The 20,937-nt window shown below is 37.3% G+C and overlaps 1 protein-coding gene across 5 annotated transcripts in view; it reads right to left on the bottom strand.

Moving 5' to 3' along the window:
• kif19 (kinesin family member 19) overlaps positions 1-20,937 on the bottom strand; it is a 52,316-nt gene that overhangs the window by 8,344 nt on the left and 23,035 nt on the right. For 4 of the 5 annotated variants that reach the window (XM_017482689.3, XM_017482688.3, XM_017482686.3 and 1 more), the window contains exons 3-12: positions 14,162-14,272; positions 13,920-14,007; positions 12,212-12,348; positions 8,976-9,101; positions 7,504-7,698; positions 6,017-6,163; positions 5,289-5,411; positions 4,584-4,740; positions 3,805-3,979; positions 3,248-3,446 (exon numbers count right to left, since the gene is read on the bottom strand). In XM_017482689.3, the coding sequence (XP_017338178.1) occupies positions 3,248-3,446; positions 3,805-3,979; positions 4,584-4,740; positions 5,289-5,411; positions 6,017-6,163; positions 7,504-7,698; positions 8,976-9,101; positions 12,212-12,348; positions 13,920-14,007; positions 14,162-14,272 (1,458 nt within the window). The remainder of the gene's footprint in view (positions 1-3,247; positions 3,447-3,804; positions 3,980-4,583; positions 4,741-5,288; positions 5,412-6,016; positions 6,164-7,503; positions 7,699-8,975; positions 9,102-12,211; positions 12,349-13,919; positions 14,008-14,161; positions 14,273-20,937) is intronic. The other variant, XM_017482687.3, reaches the window with a different exon arrangement.

A 20,937-nucleotide genomic window follows, 5' to 3' on the forward strand; every position in this document is an offset into this window, starting at 1 on the left:
CCACCCCCGCACACCCACATGGTCATCAGAGGTCATAATTGTACTGCTGGGACATGGGATGTCAAAGCATAGACAAAAGCTTATGTATTTAGCGATAGTTCTGTGTAAGTATCCTCGTTGGCGAACCATTTTCTGAAATCTCGTTTATAGTTTAAACAAAATGCACGACTCTTTTAAAACACCGTCTTTAAAAAAGGTTTTTTCACCCTTAAATTAACCTGGTTAGAAGGTAGGATATGTAATACATATTTTCATTTTCTTCAGACATATTGTCACTTCAGTCTCCACAATGAATAACACCGATGGTTTTGACCTTTCTTTCAGTAAAAGAGAACAACGACATCATACAGCGTTGAAGGACTGTAGAAATTTTTTACACATCACAGTGTTTTTCTCAACAACGTAGCCAATAAATAGTTCAATTATTTCACAAACCTCAGTCTGTTCATCTCTTGACAGAAGGATTACACATAGATCATACACATAGGGAGCTACACATGCATAACATGTCCAAAATTCTAATACATCTACCACATTCAGTCACCAGGTCTAGTATTTTCTGATAGATTAGTTACACAAACTGATAATTACCACAGAAGTAATTTCAGAAACAAAGATTCACTTAAACCACAAATGTACACATTGGTAGGGATCGTTAAACCCTGAAACACACGACTCGTCCCTTAATTCATTAACATAAACACACTGTAAGCATTCTGGTCAGCAAACCCCCAGGAAACACATGACTCTCTCTCTCTCTCTCTCTCTCTCTCTAACACACCCACACACACGCACGCACACCCCCACACCCACATACACACACACTTCAGATGTGTAGGACACTGTGTATAGGCCTACAAGACATTGCCCGGAAAATGTGTCTTCTAGTTTAAACAAAACTCTCGATTCTTTTAAGCAGCACTTTAAACATTTTACATCCTAAAGGGTTAGGTTTAGAAGGCATGTAATACGCGCGTTTCTTATAAAACACCGTCTTTAAAACATTTACCTCCTAAAGGGACCTATTTAGAAGGTATGTAAAAACTTTTTTTTTCTTTTTTTTTCTTTTTTTTTCTTTTTTTTTACATTTCTTCGGGTATATCAATGTTTTAGAGTATTTATTTCAGTACATATTTATTCAAAGTCATGCCATTTTCTCAAAAGTGCAATCAATAAAGTTTCATTTATTTCACAAGCTTACATTCTGCTCATTTATTTTCACATTCAACCATCATGTATTTTCTAACAGCGGAGCTATACAAAACAAACCCCCACAATCTAAATTTAATGTGTGGTTGCAAGATAAAAATCCTAATTTATTGAATTAAATAAATATTTAAAGTTGTACACATTATTTTGATGAGTTGTGTTGACATAATAATGTTGATAATTACATCAACTTAATATTGTGTGTAATTTCTGCGTTAATTGATTTAAAACAAAAGTTACGTTGTAGTACATTTACATTTATTCATTTAACAGAGTGTTAGAGGACCTGTAGACTGAACAAATACTAAGGACATTACAATTTGAATATCATTTCACTTACAATTAAATTCTACTAAAGCAATGAATTTGGGGGCATGTTCTCAGTTGTGATATGACCAATAGTGGACTCATGTATAGGCTACACCTGCTAATACATTTGATGGACTATTTTGCACTAGTACACGTAGCTAATGCTAGTCATATTTAGCAGTGTAATTTGAATATCTACTCTTTAGTTTACCGTATCAGTGGATAAGAAGGAAAAAGTTTCATTTGACAAATCTGCTCATCTAGAGAGAGCTTTTCATTTGTGCTATAGGAAAGATAAGCATGATTACATTTCTGCTTATTCATGTAAACCTCAACTACATTGTGTAATCTAATTTCATGTATTGATACATTTTTTATTTTATTTTTTAAAATCTTTTGTCATTCGCACACGTAGCCTTCTAGCTCCACAGCCTTTGGACTGTGGATAGTTCTATGAGAGAGATAAAAGTAGTAGACACAGAGTGTTTATTTTTTGTCTATATTGCTCATTTCATTCAGTGCTTTAACGTCTATAAATCCTGCAGAGATGTTACGTATGAGATTTGTAATGTAAATCACGCTGGATTTTACTTACTATTGTTATAAAACTTAAAGGCAGTCATTTTTCCTGGTTTAAAAGACTGCATTCTACTGCAGACAATCTAAATGGAGAAACGTAATTTTAAAAATGATTGTCAACTTAACAACTTGTGTTCATAATTATGGTAATTTAGTACATAACACTTAAATTCCTTTTAAATAATGTGAAAATAAAGTGCGTTTGTGTGTGTCATATTTTTGTTTGGATGTGTAATACACATGGCCGTACCATGTATAGTAACATTTGTGTCAGGAATGGATGGGAACCCGATTTAACATAACTAGTAACGTTTGTGTCAGGAATAGATGGGAACCCGATTTAACATAACTATATATATTTTTATGACCTACCTCAGAGAGTTTCATATTCTATGTGAAAAGAAAGAACGTGTGTGCAACTTGTGTGGGGTGGAAAACATATGGCCGTACCAGGTATGGTAACGTTTCTGTCACGAATGGATGTGATCCAGATTTAACATAACTATATATATTTTTATGACCTACCACAGAGTGTTAGAAAGAACATGTGTGCAACGTGTGTGGGGTGGAAAACACATGGCCGTACCAGGTATGGTAACGATTCTGTCACGAATGGATGTGAACCAGATTTAACATAACTATATATATTTTTATGACCTACTACAGAGTGTTAGAAGGACCATGTGTGCAATGTGTGTGGGGTGGAAAACACATGGCCGTACCATGTATGGTCACGAATGGATGTGATCCAGATTTAACATAACTATAAATATTTTTATGATCATGACCTTTGATCTAGATATAGAGAGTTAGAATGTGTATCTTTTTGACCTTTGACCTATACCTGTCAAAACTAAGGTTACAATATATACAAAGTATCTCTCTCTATTAATTAAATCACAGGATGGGAATGGGAGTCATAAAAAAAGGGCTATCTCAGTCAAAAGAATACCAAATGTTTGAATATGGGCAATAATTCCTCTTTAAGATGTATACATTGATATGATGCTCTAGGTTCAGTATGACTCTCACTAAACCTAAGGTACAAGTTCCAAAGAAGGAGTCCTTTTTATCCCCTTACAGTGCCCATGGAAATAAGGTTCTGTGGTTTCTGTGGTTTCTGAGTTTCTGTGGTTCTGTTAGTCATTACCTTTTGTTTGTGTATTTTTTTCTGTTCAGCCATAAGCACGACCAGGTTCTCTCTGGCCATGGCCACATCCTGAGTCTCAGTGCTATCCGGAGGAGAATCTGGAGTGTCTGAATCCTTCTCACTCTCGTCCTTGTTAAAACTCTCTTTCCTCTGTTCACCTCGCCACTTTCTGTGGTGCCTGCTGCGTTCCTGCTCCCAACTTAAGAGAAATAAAAACACACCTCAGATCAGGAACAGGCTAGGATGTCATTCAGTAGGAACTGAATTTGTTTCAAGCTCCGATATTGAAGAAACAACCCCCTTAACTATGATGTAATTTGAATTTCAATGGGGAAAACAGCAAAACAGACAACTTGACATTCAAATTAATGTTACTGCTATAGTAGTTAAAACATGACCCAAAAAACCTAATGACCAAAAATTTTAAACATTTTTTACGTGGTTTAGTGTAAACAGGGATTTCACTTAATAAAGTTTTAGTTTGAATGATCTTCTGCCTTGTGTATGTGTATTTTTACACTCACCATCCACTTATAAAGTTATAGAAAGATTCTCACTCTGCAATGGTTAGCAGGTGTTTGGATGTGTCAATCTGGATCTCCATGTTTGTGTTGTCCAGCTCCATTAGCCGTTTCCTGATCTCCATTTGCTGTCTGAAGGCTTCTATTAGCTGTTCCCTCAGCTGGTCTATCTCAGCACGGCTCTGCTGTGTGGAGTGAGCCTGGACCTCTGCTACAACACCACAAGGGGGCAACAGTGAGCCAGAGTCTGTTTCAAAGGGCTCAACAGCAACAAGTGTCAAATCCCTGTCAGATAGTTGCTATGGTGTGGGGGAAGGGTCTGAGTATGTAGACAGGTGTAAACAACCTATAAAGTACTCAGGTATATAGAAGTGAGAGCAATAAAAACAAATTTATGCTCTGTGAAAAATGTTACTAATTCTGTCAAAATTATAGCTTTTTTTTTAACTTTAAAACAGCACACCATGCCAATACAGTAAATAAATGAAGGCCACTAAGCCCAATAATCAAATTCACATATGACTGTGAATTCACTGTAGAAAAGCACAATGCAACAGGTGTTTGTCCATTGTTTCAATTCTATTCAATTTAGTTCAGTGATGACAGTCTTTTATAGCTGCAAGTAACTAGAAATTATATCAGGGACTTGTTACTTGTTAGTGTGAATGCCGTATATGAGCTCGTTCCTGACCAGACTATTCATGACATGAAAATTTGGCGTGGCAAATAATTTCAACAGCACTGTTGTAGTGCAATAAGGGGTCAAATGGCTGTGTAAAATAAACCATTCCCAAAAGTTGGAAGAAGTGAGGTACCCTGCACATGTCGTATGTCTGTTCTGTCAGCATTGCTCTGACGACCAGATTGTTCAGTGATCTTCTTCTTCAGTCTCTGTATCTCACTGCGCAGGTCTGCGATGATGCTGGTGTACTGGGCAATGTGGTAGGACACATTCAGCAAATTTCTCTTCACCTACAGAGAGAGAGAGAGAGAGAGAGAGAGAGAGAGAGAGAGAGAGAGAGAGATCTCATACTAAATCTCTCATAGTAAATCCATCCATCCATCCCTTTTCTGTACCACTTATCCTACACAGGGTTGCAGGGAGCCTGAAGCCTATCCCAGGGGACACGGCGCACAAGGCGGAGGACACCCTGGATGGGGTGCCAATCCAACACAGGGCACAATCACACACACACTCACACACCCATTCACACACTACAAACAATTTAGAGATGCCAATCAGCCAACAACACATGTGTTTGGACTGGGAAAGGCAACCGGAGTACCCTGAGAAAACCCCCAAAAGCACAGGGAGAGCATGCAAACTCTGTGAATCGAACCCCTGACCATGGACCCAGAGGTGCAAACGTGCTAACCTCTAAGCCCCCGTCATAGCAAATGTGTCTCTAGCTATGTCTTTCTATTTTAATGTAAATGATAAATCATTGACCCAACCTCCACTGATATGCTGTATAATTGTGTTGCCATGTGCATGAGTGTGTGTGTGGGTGCATCCTCACCCGTGTGCGGATGTTTTTGGCACGATCAGCATAAGTCAAAGTGTTCCGGGACTCTTCAAAGGCAGATGAAGCAGGACTTATATGAGCTATCATTACTGTCCGACTGTTTCCACCAAGAGAGTCCTGTCAGTCAGACAAAAGGGAAAAGTTCATTTTCATTGTATAGCTACAAAATGTAAAATGCCACAAAATATATAAAGTAAAGAGAGCAGCAGATAGGCTAGCTAGACTGCTACAGATGGGTGACAAATCAAAGGAGTGGCCCTGTTATGGTTTGGGGGAATGTTTCTGGCATGGTTTGGGTCCACTTGTCTCCTTCAAATCAAAACAAATCAATACAAAGTTATTCTGATTATGCCATGATGAAACATTTCTATCCTGATGGGAGTGGTCTCTTCCAGGATGACACGGCTCCCTCCACAAGGCATGAATGGTTTGAAAATCATTTGGCCTCCTTTGGCTTTGGCCTCACCACACTCACCAAATCTCAAACCAACTGAACACTTATGGGAGATTTTAGCCCAAAGTGTTGGATAGCGCTCTACACCACCATCATCAAAACACAAATTGAGGGAAGGATTTTGTTGCATCCCTCCATTACAGTTGTAGAATCTGTTCTAGTGGCTCATGGTGGCTCATTCATTACTAAGAATCTATAAGCTAGTTCTTCCTTTAATTTGTCACTTGTCTGTAGCCATGGAAAGAGAGCGAGAGCTTCATGTCTCAACCTTAAGCAGTCGTGTCAGCTTGCTGTCTCTGTAGTTGATGTATTTGTTGCCATTTTTCTCACTCAGAGCATTGATACAGTTTCCAAGCGCCAAAAGAGACCTGTTTATGTGAGCTCCTTCCTTTAGCCTCTGTCCCCTGTTCTGTGTCTAAAAGTGGGACAAGAAAGGGATTATTACAAAGTATAGTCTATAGTCTAACAAATTATAGTATGGGGTGTTCACTGCTGCAATTTAACAGGATCCAATGCTAGTCAATCTACTTTCATAAACACATACAAGCAAAACAGGTCACTAAACTTTTTTTTAGATCTTTTTTTCATACACAGTTCTCTCATCTATTCTTCTGTTTTGAGATTGCACACATTTCCTTCTAACTGACAAAACCAAAATTTAAAAGATATGAATCCAAGATCTCAAAGATATGAATCGTTCTATGACCAGACAACCAGAGACATGCCTCTGGGCAAACTGGTTGCTGGGCCCTGCATACATTTCCACCAAGCGTCTCAGGTTGGTTAACACTTATACCTGTTTCCATGGTAGACGCATATCGCTGGTTACTGGCGTAACCGTGGTTCTATGAACGGTGGAAGACCGCCACATGGTGGCGACGATTCAGTCATGTCGGAAGCTATATCAGTTTACGTCATGGTCTCCTATTCATTCTCGCAATCCGAGTGACCAGAGACTCTGGTGGTCTTCAAGCATTCATAGAACCACGGTTACGCATAGGTTGTGTTCCTCGTGAATTGACTGTATTCCTGTTTCACCATGTACTGACTGTCTCTGACGGTCCTGAACTGTGAAATAGAACCTCTTTACAAAAAAAGCTCCCATGAATTTTTTTTCTCTCAAGTGGAAAAAAGCCTACTTAAAAAGCATGACTGACATGTAGCTGAATCAAAGCACCATACTGTGAAGGACAGTGGTAACTCAGTGGTTAAGGTGTTGGTCTACTGCTCAGCACCGCCAAGCTGCCACCATTGGACCATTGAGCAAGTCACTTAACCCTCAATTGCTCAGATGTATAAATTAGATAAATGTAAGTTGTTCTGGATAAGAGCGTCTGCCAAATGCCATAAATGTGAAGCTTCTAGCATAAGCCTGACTAGTAGGTTGATTGGAGCCAATAATATACAGTATTGTTATTTTAGAGAATGTTTCACAAACTTAATCCATTTTCTAATGAGAACATATTTATTACCAAGAAACCTAATTTCCCTTTCTTAAGTGCTTTTTTTTATTAGCTATTATAATTTAAAACAATTTATCAAAAACAAAAACAAACAGCATTACATGGCTGTTAAAATGTAGAATAGTGTACTATAAAATATTGTAAACATGCACATCTGCCCTACTTACTCTAGGTGCTAATGGCTACACAGAGCTATTAGGTGCAATTGCATTGGCTTGCACGACTTTACATCATCTACCACAATTACACACATGTACTCAGACAAGCGCACAGTAACAGGTTTGTGTTGTACCTGTGCAGCACGTTCAGAACCGGCAAGGTCGATCATAAACAGCCGAGCAAAGCGGACTTCCTGCAGGACATCTCTGCAGCGACTCTGCTGCCGCACGGCAACCTGGAGTACAGCATGAGAGCGTGAGGACGTCTGATTAGCCGCCGTTGGCTCCTGAGTCCGCTGCTTATTCCCCTTCATCAACAACTCCATGATCTAATAAACAGAAAAACACAAAGACATAGAGAGACTTAGAAAGATCATTCAGCATTCACCTATTACAAAATGTTTGAGTTTTGCTAATATTACTACTTTATGTAAAGTTACAAGGTGGTTTATTTAAGCAATTGAGAACTTTACAGCATTAAAAAGTCTAAATCCACTACAAAGATGTCATTAAAATTCCTCCTCTTGAGGAAATACAGGAGTGTTGCTTTCATCTCATGTGCTTTTGTTTACATTTTCACCTGTTGTGTTTCTATCCTAGTACTGTCTCCGCCCCGTCCTATCATTGGTGTGTTACCCAATTGTGCCTACCTGTTTTGTGTTTATACCTTAGTTTGTCTATACCCTGCTGGTTTCCTCAAATTTCTCCTGTTTCCTCCCACCTCCCAAAAATAGGTCAGTAGGTGGATTGGCTAAGTTAAATTGCCCCTAGGTGTGAATGTGTGTGCATGGTGCCCTGTGATGGAATGGCATCTTATCCTGGGAGTATTCCTGGGATAGACAATGAACCAAAAATCCCTTACCAGGGTAAACCAATTGAAAGTGAGTGAGTGTTTCTTTTTCTCATTGCCAAGTCTTATCAGGTTTCAAGCATAAGTTCCAAGTCTTATATTATAGTTTGGGGTCTGTGTGTATTATTTCCTGCTTTTGACCCTCAACTGTTTTTACGATTATGAATCATTCTAGTTTGTTGCTATCTGACTGTGCTCTGACCCCTAATTTTGACCTCATTTTGTGATCATGGATCATTGTAGTTTGCTGCTATCTGCCTGTGCTCTGAACCCCCACATCTGACAACAATTCATAGATTGCACACGCAACGTTTTCACCCTTGTGTCCTGCCGTTATTCATCATACATTACACAAGACTTTTTTAAATATAATTTATCAAAAGCTGATACAGCTTATTCAAGAACAAAAAATTATTCATATAGGATATTGAGATATACAGTATGTGAATAATCTGTATATACACCATTGTTTAATTGCTGCTTTATAAGCTGGGAGTCAAATTATTGTCGGTGGAAATTCTGAAAAATTTGCAAAGCAAATTAACTTCTCCAAATTAAATCATCACTATGACTATGAAGCATCTATTAAGCACCTACGTATCACAGTTCTGGATAAAGATAACTAATTCTGGTCCTCAAGGCTATCACAGGCAATTTTAAGAAAAGATTTTTTAACCTATTTTATTTTTTATACTATTTTATAAATAAAGTAGTTCAGGTAATCATTTCCACTTGATGATAAAGTGTGTAACTGACCTCACGGGCATTAACAGTGGAGACCTCTGTGATGCCAGCTACCTGGATCTCCCCTTTTGAGTCCTCCCTCAGGTCCAGAAAGCCAGAGGATGGATTCAGCAGGTCCCGGATCATCTCATTATAGATCTGTAGAGAAAACAGTGTGCAGTGTCCAAACATCAAAAATCATTATATTCAGGCATGCATATCTACATTCAGAAATATATTAATTAATTGGTGTTATATTTATATAAAATCCATTTCTCCACTGTATAAATATAGCATGTTTTTCAGTGCGGCCTCACGACCTGGACCTGAAAAGAACATTACACAACACTTTAAAAACCTTTCAGTGGTTCGCTGAAACCAGGTACAGAGCATAACCACATCCCGAGCGACTGCGGTCACTTCAAAAGCTGTAATTTTAGCAGCACCAAATGGAACATTTTCTCCACATTAGTGAGGACGCTTTCATGTCTCCTAAGGAGGTGATTATTTTCAGGGTGATGATGAAGTATATAAAAGCCCCCTGAAATGGAAGGAAGTGATTAGATGCACACACACACACACAAACCAAAAATAAATGGAAAAAAAGGAAGTAGACAGAGCAGAGAAGGAGAGAGGTGTGCATGAAATTTAGTTATTTAGTTCCATGTGTTATATAAAAAAAAAAAAAAGAAGAAATGAGCTTGAAAGCACACATCTATTAACAAGCCTATTCATCCCAGGAGACTATCAAGACACTATAATCTGTCTCCTTGAAATTAAAAACATGAACAAGTAAGATTACAGATGCATATCATACATTTTAAACAACATGAGCATCTAAGTGTTGTGCTTATCATACACTAAATAGTGTGTGCAATGGCATTATGTTAAACTTTATTAAAATGCATACTGCATTTAGGGAATCTGAAGCTCTCTCAGTGTTTTTGATTAGGGGAATTTATAGAAAATTACACATTCTTGCATGAGTTGAACGTGGTTAATGGTGACTATATATTATTTATATGTAAGTCTTATTTTTACTGAAGCTATAAGTATCTAGCTATTCATTATGTTGCACTATGCACAACAGCAATTAATTATGGCCATTATTTACTGACAATAAACATAAATTGAAAATAATTTTTGTCCATTATAGCAAAAATAGTCAAAATATTTACTTTCCATGTTCTGTATTTTACTGCAAATCCAGAGGCACTTGTGTAATTTATTCTTCATTTTGTCATTTCTCATGTCACTATCATGACATCCAACAACTTTGTCCATTTTTTTGTCCACTAAAGTAATGAAATCTTAATGCGGGATCGTAATGCTGTAATATTAAAGAATGAGTTGCCGTATGAGTATGTAGTTCTGAAATGCATGGTCAGGGGCACTTTAAAAAAGTTTCAACCATAAACCCCTTTAAAATGTATGATTATAAAAGGAAATATACATTCAAACTGGGGTAACCTACCTAGTCAGGACCACCAAGACGGTCCTGACAGCATAAAGTGCCATTTACAAAGGCCATGTGCTTCTTTTTTTTAAAATGGAGAGGGTAAAACCATATCTTTGTGTTTACTGCATTTAAGGTTATTGGTAGACTTAGAAGTAGGTGTAGAATATTCTTATTACATATAAGTAGTTGTATACAGACAAAATATATGTAACATATACATCATGTCCTAAAATGCCACAATAACAATTAAGTGTGTGTGTGTGTGTGTGTGTGTGTGTGTGTGTGTGTGTGTGTGTGTGTGTGTGTGTATGTTTGTTGGAAGCTGATGAGCTAGAGAAAGGCAACAGATGGGTCCTTTCCAAATCACAGTCATAAACCAACCTTCAACTTCTTTGTGTGTGTGAGTGGAGACAAATATTCTCCTCCTCAGAGACAGTAGAGCAGCTCCACCAGGGCCAGAGATCAACCAGCAACTGTTACGGCCCTCTATGTGGCCGAGTCTCAATGATCAATTCTGATTTATCATCACTGCATTCAGACGGGTAGCGCAGTTGGTGTTCAGAGTAACATTTTTCACCCAATGTCCTGCATATGTGCGTTATTACCATTCTGCTCTGTAACCTTTACATGACCAACCTGTGTGTGATTGTGCCCTTGTACATGACCTGACAGCTGGTCCATTCAAATTCTTGGAAGGGGGCTTTTTAATGAAGATCAATCAATTATGTTCCCTTCCTTTCTTTCTCTTTGCTGCCAGGCTCTTGTAGGCTGAATAAAGCTCCCAGTCGCTTTCCTTTCTAGACATTTCTTTCACATTTGACACATAATGACAGTGTGCTATAACTCTTACAGTACAGACATTTCTTTTTTAGATCTCAGGCAATTGTATAATATGGAAAGTATGTGTTAAGAAAGTTTAAGGTAGAACTTTATTATGGTCAAGCAGTAGAAGTTTATGACAGTGATGGACATGGGGAAGACAGAGTTAATGGAATAAGTATTCGTATTCTTAAGTATTCTTTTATATGTATTCTCAAACAGCACTGTTGAATTATCATATTTGAGGGTAACAACTTTCCTTTCACAGGGACCTGTATGGCAAACACTCCACATAACCAACAGCTAATAATAAGTGGATTAAAAAATGTGTTATTCAGTATAGAAAAATGTAAAAATCTTTGATATGATGAGATTTTTCACAAGGAGGCTTTTTTTTACAATTATGGAAGGAGTCTCAGGTGCTGATGCCTTGTAACACTCAGGATGTTTTTCACCCTGGAGAGTCTTTAGGACAGAGGAGTTTACACTTTCTGGGTTCTCAGTAACATGACAAGCAGTTTTTTTTTTCTTAGAACTTTAATAGAGAGAAAAAGGAGAGCCCGGTGATGGAACAACTGTTATGTTCCACAATATTATCTTTATTAACTATAAATGGTTAAGTATGATGTATCAATCATTTATTACAGTTTGCAATTGTTGATCAGTTACTGTGATATAAATATTTCGGGAAGTGCTGTTATTGGAAATCAATCAACTTTGGGGTGTTAAAAGTAACTCTGCTTTGTGCAAACTGTAATACCCCACTGTTTTCCTGTCATGTCTTATTCCTTACTTAATGGTGTTTTGATCTGTCAGATTGACGGTCGCATAATTTGTCCAGCTCATATGCTATTTCAATATGTTTAAAATGTGTTAAATATTATCATGGCTATAAGGCCATAGTTAAATATCTTATCATTTGTACTTCTTTTTGAATTTACTGAGACAGTGGTTTGTGAGTTTAGTAGAATGCTCATAACTGTAATCTTACCTCCAAGTAAGACATGGAGACACTGTATTGCATGTCATCACTGGTCTCTTCAATAGCTTTGAACAGGTCGTTAAGAGTGCGGACATAAATGCCAGGCTCCTTATCAGTCCCCAACATAGTGTAAGTCTTCCCACAACCTAAGTATGTACACACACACACACACACACACACACACACACAGACAGACACATAAATAAATAAATAAATAAATAAAGTTACTCAGAATACAAATACTCAGATACAGACATACACTATATGGCCAAAAGTTTGTGGACACCTGACCATTACACCGAATGTGCTCTTCCCCAAAACTGTTGCCACAAAATTGGAAGCACACAATTGTATAGACTGTCTTTGTATGCTACAGCATTACAGATTCCCTTCACTGGAACTAAGTTGTCCTGCACAGAGCCCTGACCTCAACCCCACGTTTTGGATGAACTGGAACACTGACTGTACCCCGGGCCTCCTCACCTGACGTCAGTACCTGACCCCACTAATGCTCTTGTGGCTGAAAGGGCAAATCCCCACAGCCACACTCCAAAATATAGTGGAAAGCCTTCTCAGAAGACTGGAGGTTATTATAACAGAAAACAGGGGTACTAATGTTCAAAAAGCACATATGGATATGGTAGTCAGTTGTCCACAAACTTTTGGCCATATAGCATTATCTTGTATTATATTTATGTTTTACACCAAACATTTCTATATAATTTAAATAGAGAGAACATATGTTTATAGAACAAGCACAGTGAGTCCAAAGGTCCTTTCCTGTTGTTCATGACCAGATTTGATGTATTCTGAGCTTTTTATAGGCAGCTCTCCGACAGGAAAAGACCTTACGCTGGCTTTAGAGATGGACGGTGATTAAAATAGAGAGTAAACACTGGAATAAATAGAAAGCCTCCTCCTTAATAAGATTCACTTAATCACCAGCGTAAACATTGGATTTAGCAGAGTAGCTAGAAAGTAGTGCTTTCAATTTCAATTCGAATATGACAAAACTGAACATATAACTAAAATTCGCTCATGTATGTTTAAACTTTAAGCATATCAAGTTCTAATATTATCTCCTGAATTTGGAAAAAGCACTTAGGTCATCATTTTCTATTAGTCAATCAGAAAGCTGAGTCAAGTCTTTTAACTCTACCACAGTGAAAATGGCAGATGCAAATGTCTCATGGGACTAATTTGTGTTGGTTATCAAAAGTTTATCTTTTTATCTCATATTTTGGTGTTAAAGTGCAATTTGTTTCTAGACCATTTGTTTCTATATCCAATTTCAAATCCCTTCCTGTCATAGATCGTCTTAGATTGTCCTTTATAATAAATTGAAGGAGAAGGTTTCAAGGCTTGGTAATGTTTTAAATGCAGTTGCAGATAGACTAACAAGCAGCATACAGGTCAAAAATTTGAAAAATAAAATAAAACACGGTTATAGGACAGACAGATATGCATTGTCTTCAGCTCAAGTGGCTAGTACAAAGCTACACAGAAACTTTACAAAGCAAAGACAGCTTTCACCACAGAGACCAAACAAACCAAAGAAGCCAATTAATGTCTTAAGGCTTGTTAATACTTAGAAGCTCATGTGTTCTTAGAAATTAGATGTCTCCTTGGCTTAACAACCCGAAAACTTTAGTATCCCATTAGAAAGACATATCCACACACTCATTTCCTCGTACAGAGTAAAAGATGACACACTAACCTGTGGGTCCATAGGCAAACACAGTGGCATTGTATCCTGATATAAGGCCCTCGATTAACCCTTTTGTAGTGGCCCTGTATACCTCCTCCTGTTCATAACACACAGGGATGTTTCTGTATTTATAATCAGCTCTTAGACCAGACAGATGTTATAATTCAGAATATATTCAGACATGCTTGATTTAATGCTTGATGCATGCCATGCAACTCACATGGACTTTACGTGTTCAAATTGAGGCCTACCTGTGTGGCTGTGTAGTCAAAGGCCACATCAAACATATAAGTCTTCTCCCTGGAACGATGTGCTCGCAGGATGTCGTCCGGATCCTCTAGAGGGTCCATCAGCACTACCATCTGAGAGAAAGAGACAGCAGAAATACAAAGAGAGGGATTTTTTTTCAGTCTCATGACTGATAATGAGGGACATTAAAAGGAGTTGCAGTAGACACCAAAGCTGTCAAAACCATTTACATAAAGATTCAAATGCAACTTAACATTAATGACCCTCAAACTGTCCACAGAGTAGACTATATGAAGTAGCTCTACACTGTGTGATCACACAAAACATAAAATGTGAAAGTTGTTTGATTGTCCAAAGGAAATAAAATCAATTCTTAAACTTATTATTATTATAAAAGTACAAATTTCAGGTTTATTTTTATCTTATTTTCCCACTGTAAGGTTAGCTTTTCTCTGATAGGTTAAGTACAAATCTACTATCTTTAAATTTGGTTGATGCAAATCTAAAATGACTTTTTCACACCATTTATTTCAAATGATGACACTGCAGAACCTGAATAGTACACTATATCTGTTGTAACTGGTACAAATAAATAAAAAATAATATAAAATTGAACTGTTGTATCTGATTTGAACTAAATAGCTCAATATTTTAGAATCAACTGAATTGTCTAATGTTGCTTTATATTTACAAGTTCTCAACATCAGCATCACGTGATACAAGGATCATTTTCAGGAAATACATGCTTAATAGACTTGATTGATTTTTTTTTTTATCATGTTTTGTCATATTTTTCATTTTTATTTGAATAGTTATGGCATAGTAAAATTTGTTCTGACACTCCTTGTGAACACATGAAGAAAAAGCACCACCCACAGAATGCAGAAATAATTAATGACAGTCCCTTTTAGTCTTATAACACATATTATCTGAATCGTTATGGAAAAGCAGTTGGGTGAATGAGACACAGCGTAAAGCGCTTTGGATAAAAGCGCTATATAAGTGCGCCATTTATTTACAACCCCAACTCCGAAAAAGTTGGGACAGTATGGAAAATGCAAAAAAACAACAAAAAGAATCATTTGAAAATTCTATTCACACTGTGCTATATTGAAAACACATTATTAACATATTATTTTATGTTTTACTTTGTGGATGTAATTTATTATTATTTAAAATATACACTCATTTCAAATCTTATGACTTAATAACACTTATTAAGGATTCGGGCGCTGAGTGAACACACCAGTTAGTTAAGTTTAGCAAACTGAATTTTCCCCCATTCATCCATTATGCATTTCTTCAGCTGTGCAATCGTACAGGGCCTTCGTTGCCTTATTTTGCACTTCATAATGCGCCACACATTCTCAATCGGAGACAGGTCAGGACTGCAGGCAGGCCATGCTAGCACCCGCACTCTCTGCTTATGCAACCATGCACTTGTAATCTGGGCAGAATGTGGTTTGGTGTTGTCCTGCTCTGGATGGCAGCATATGTTGCTCCAAAATGTGTACATATCATTCTGCATTAATGGTGCCCACACAGATGTGCAAGTTACTCATGCCATGGGCGCTGACACGCCCCCATACCATGACAGACGCTGGCCTGGATGGTCCTTTTCCTCTTTGGCCCGGAGAACACCCGGCAATTTTATCCAAAAACTATATGAAACGTTGACTCATCGGACCACAAAATATGATTCCACTGTGCTACAGCCATCTCAGATGAGACCGAGCCCAGAGAAGTCGGCAAAGCTTCTGGACAGTGTTGATTTATGGCGTCTGCTTTGCATAGTAAAGCCTTAACTTGCATCTGTGGATGCAGCGGCGAATGGTGTTTCTGACAAAGGTTTACCAAAGTATTCTCGAGCCCATGTCAGGATATCCATTATAGCCTCATGATGGTTTTTAAGACAGTGACGTGTGAGGGATTGGAGATCACGCGCATTCAGAATGTTGTTCTCATAGTGTTGGATTATTCACTTATGTATCTATTGGCAGATTGGTGAGCCTCGACCCATCCTTGCTCTTGAAGAACTAGGCCTTTTAGGAGGCTCTTTATATACTATCATCAGACATTTGCCTCACCTGTTTCACATCACCTTCTTCAAATTGTCACATCACTATTAGTCCTAAATAGCCCCTGTTCCAACTGTTTTTGGAACGTGTTGCATGCATCAATTTCAAAATAAACATTTACCTTCAACATAACTATGCAGCTGATTAGGTAAAACATAAAATATATTATCTCTATACATTTTTTTGTTTAAACATAAGTCAAAGTACATTTCAAATCACTCTTCTTTATTTTTATTAGCATTTTCCATACTGTCCCAACTTTTTCAGAATTGGGGTCGTAAATGCTTGCAGACCTATTAGCAAGACACACTGTTCTGATTATTCTTACAATCATATTCATTTAGACTAGCACATTTTGTCCTGGAGTTGAATAAAACATTATTCAAAGCACATGTAACACCAAGCAACAATAAGGAGCTAGGTATTTTGTAATAGACAATAATATGTCCTTCTGTTACATTTTGACCTCATCATCAGATCTGAAAATGTTTCATTAATGCAGCAAGAGAGTATGTCACTGTAAACCAGTACATTTTACATTTGTTTCATAAGTTTGCTTGTTCTGTCCTCTTTTCTGCAGATTATTTTCTGGAAATTATGCTGTTGGAGCAAAAATGGGCATGAACCTGAAACCTTGTTGTGTCAAGAGCTCTACTCATGCTGGAGTGCTGTGAAGCCCACTGCTCACGCCGCAGCTGCCTGTGACTGGCCGACACTCCCCCCACCCCCCGCCAATCGTTTGATGAGCTCTCAGATACACACACTGCTGCTTTGAAGCCTATTGTTTGAAATGCACAAGGGGAGATCTGACTTTTAAAAGAGCACAATTAAAACATCAAACAAGACAAACTCAAGTCTATAAAAAGGGGATGACAACTGAAAAGGGAAATGTAAAATGAAGACTGCACCCTGTTGAATCGAGTGAAAAAACTTTTAAAATATCCAAAGGTAACACTAAATCTAACATATCAATTATCTTCAACAATTCTTTTTCAGTTAGTGAAACTGGTATTTTAAGTTTTGTTAAATTGTAGTTTTTAGTTTTTTAAAAAAACAGCTGTTCCTGATAATTAACCTGTGATCTTCAGTGGTGTCCAATATTTGTTTCTGAGTTGACCTTTTTACTTTACAACTTCCTTGATTGATATTTTGGGCTATTTTCACTTTGGTTATTGGTTTTCTACATGCCATACCCACAATGCCATTCTTCTACCTGCAGATAGTGATGCCAGTGATTAAGCCCTGTTTCACCTCGACCTAAAGAGAGCGATGCAGCAGCGTTTTAGTCCTTCAGGCTGTCCAGCTACTTCACCTCCTCATCCCTACACTCTGCTCAAACAGATCAGGTTCCAAAGCATCAACATTCATGCCAATATCACCGTACTTAACCAACGCCATTGTGTCATCTTGTCATCTTGTACATCACTAACTAGCCGAGCCGCATTGTATATCTATATTGCATTCTGGAATTTTAAGTCTAATGATTTCTGTCTCTTCTACTACTATATTGGATTGCAGGAATTTGGTGAGTGAGAAAAGAAGCTCTTACTCTTTTGTTTTTAGGGGCTAACAGCCAAAGATGTTTTTTTTTTTCTCCTATCAAACACCATTTTAACTATACTAGCAATGCCTGCCTGTGACATCATCGATGCAGACAACTACTAACTGCTCACAAGGATAAGGAAAAATACACCACAAACCAACAAATTATTACCATATATATTTTTTGTCTCTGCATAGCCTCTTGTGTCTTATAAGTCAAGAAGGTTTTTGGTGTGTTTATCAAGGTGTCAGTGACAACAGCAGCACACTAGTTATGTATGCGTTTGCGTGTGGATCTAACATTAAGGGCTTCATTAAGGATCACTGTCCTGCTCATGGCCATATGGTGCGTGTGTCTGTTAAGTAACCGAGCACCATCACACACAAACACACACTGTGACAGCTGCACAGTGGGTCCTTTGGCACCAGTCATTGTGTTAAGTTCTCCACCCAACTCTACATTATAGTGTTTCTGATTAGCTTAATTGATTACTGGAAATGATTGTTTATTAAAATATTTCTCATAATGGACATCACTGTACAGGCTGTCCTAATGCATTTGACTGTTCGAGTGCTACAGGAATTTCCACAATGTTTATGCATCCGAATGCAAAAAAAAGTCCATATTGAATCCATATTTTAGTGTAAATAATAAACAGTATTTACAGTTTCCTTAACCTTTTGTACCTTGTGTACCTACCTGATCTAGAAAAAAATATGTAAATAAACACATTCCATATAAATGAACTGATATGCTTATGAAATATATATATTATACTTTATTTTAAAAATGTAACAAATTACTTAGAACAATTAGCTACCCATTTATTGTAGATAAAGCTCAAACTGTGTTCTACTGAACATATATGAATGAGATGCTGACTAAATGTATGAGGTTTAAATAAATATATAATATGAATTCACAATTACATTTCTGACACTGTATTTACTGAATAAGTCATAGTAGATCATATATAATATACTTTATACAGGAAAGATTGAATAATAAACAAAGGCTTTAAGTGGTTAAAAATAAAGGATGCTTCTGTGGATCATGAATAGGAAATTTTTATTGTAAACTTTTCAATTTGCTGTTTTTCTATACTAGCATTTATTATGCTATCGTAAAAAGTTTATGTTCATACTGGGTGTTTATAGAGGTTAAAAAAAAGAAAAACGAAGAAGGAATTACATTTTACTTTTCATTTGGAAATGCTAAGTGGGGTTTGAAGGAGCCACCACAGAAATCTGTACTGTGCCATCTATGCATAAATTAAATGAACCCATGAGCAAGCAATTTAGCATCACATGAAAACAAGGTATTATTGGCTAAAACACTAAAAATATTATGCTTCTTTAACACTGGCAAAACTTACAAGCATTATAACTATTATATAACATTTATAACACAAAATGACCCAGTGTTTGTGGATACCTGACAATCACACACATATGTGGTTCTTCCGCAAACTGTTGCAACAATGGTGGAAGGACATAATTGTATAGGATGTCTTTGTATGCGGTAACATTAAGATTTCCTTTCCCTGGAACTAAGAGGTCCAAACCTGTTACAGCATGGCAATGTTTCTGTGCACAAAGTGAGCTCCATGAAGACAAAGTGGTGTGGAAGAACTTGACTGGCCTGCGCAGAGCCTCAACCCCTTTAGGATGAACTGGCATGCTGACTGTGCACCAGACCTTCTGGCCACTAATGCTGAATAAGTAAATCCATATAGCCACACTCCAAAATCTAGTGGAAATCCTTCCCAGAAGAGTGGAGGTTTTTATTATAGTGAGATGTCCACAAACATTTGGCCATATATTGTGGAACATTATAGCTTTTGTAATAAACATTGCATAAACTGTTTTTCTGAATCTAAAAATTCATAAACTATCATTTGAATGATATAATGGAAAATGATTTATTTATTTATTTATTTATTTATTTATGTATGTATTTATTTATTTACTCAGGACCTGTAACTGTAATATAAGCAGCAATCTTATCCAGGGCAACATTATATTTCTACATTACTTATTAATTATGTGCATGATACTCATTTTATTCTAACTGAAAAGAATTGCTGATCAGTGATAACCTGAAGAGAAAGGAAGAGAATGGGGATAGCTTGAAAAGAGGGAGAGAAACATGAAGGAATCTGTGGAGGCACTTCTAGATAGGGATCCACACAGAAAGGTAGAAATCTCTGTTTTCTGCCTGTACTGGAATATGAGAATGTTCACTGTATTAGGCAGCACAACTGATCTTCTGATTAATTCATGTTTTCATAAAGCTGCAAAATGAGATGGGAAGTGAGGTATAACAAGATCTCTGAGGCATGACGACAGTGTACACAACCAACAACTCATAAAAACATTCTCAGCCAAGCTGAAGTCAAGCCCACGCGTGTCATATGCTCAAATTTGTTGCTAAGGTTTCAACAAGCACTCCCCAGGCCATACATGAATCAAGCCAAGAGTGCTAGATCATAAATGATTAACATGCAGCAGCAATATGCCAGGTTCAACAGAACAGGCTACAAATTACATGAAATCAATTAGTGATATGGTATTATTTAAATTAGCACAAATAAAAGTGCAGTGGTCAGGGGTGACAATACAAGTCCCCAGGGATGATCAAGTTACCAATAAAGCGGCATAGGATGATTAAGTGGGGAAGGGAGGACAGTTCTGGATGCTGTCCAGCTGATTAAAACATCTATCCCTCATAAAGGAGACATGTGTAGGGGGTCAAACTCCTGCTAGAGAGACTGCCAAGACAAGTTACATTATCAGGTTGGCATTTCTAGCACAGCAGGGACAGTTAGTGGCATGGTTTCAATATCTGATATAGTTCTCAAAGTTGTATCGAGAAATCAAACACATGAGGTCCACAATTTGTTGTTTACAAGTTCTATATTGTATATTGAGTTTTTAGTTATTATCCTATTTGACTGCATTTAATCTAAACCTCAATATTCCCAAAACACATAGGCCTATAAATAATGCCAACAAAAGGATAATTACATTTTGCATGAACACATGTCCTGTGTGGGGATAATTCAGGATTACAAGTTGAAATATACCGTATATCCAAAAACATTTCTGTACATGTTTAAATAATGAGCACAATATCTCAATAATTGGATTGTGTTCAT

This window comes from Ictalurus punctatus, chromosome 13, assembly GCF_001660625.3.
Source record: "Ictalurus punctatus breed USDA103 chromosome 13, Coco_2.0, whole genome shotgun sequence".
In the NCBI taxonomy this organism is placed as follows: Eukaryota; Metazoa; Chordata; class Actinopteri; order Siluriformes; family Ictaluridae; genus Ictalurus; species Ictalurus punctatus.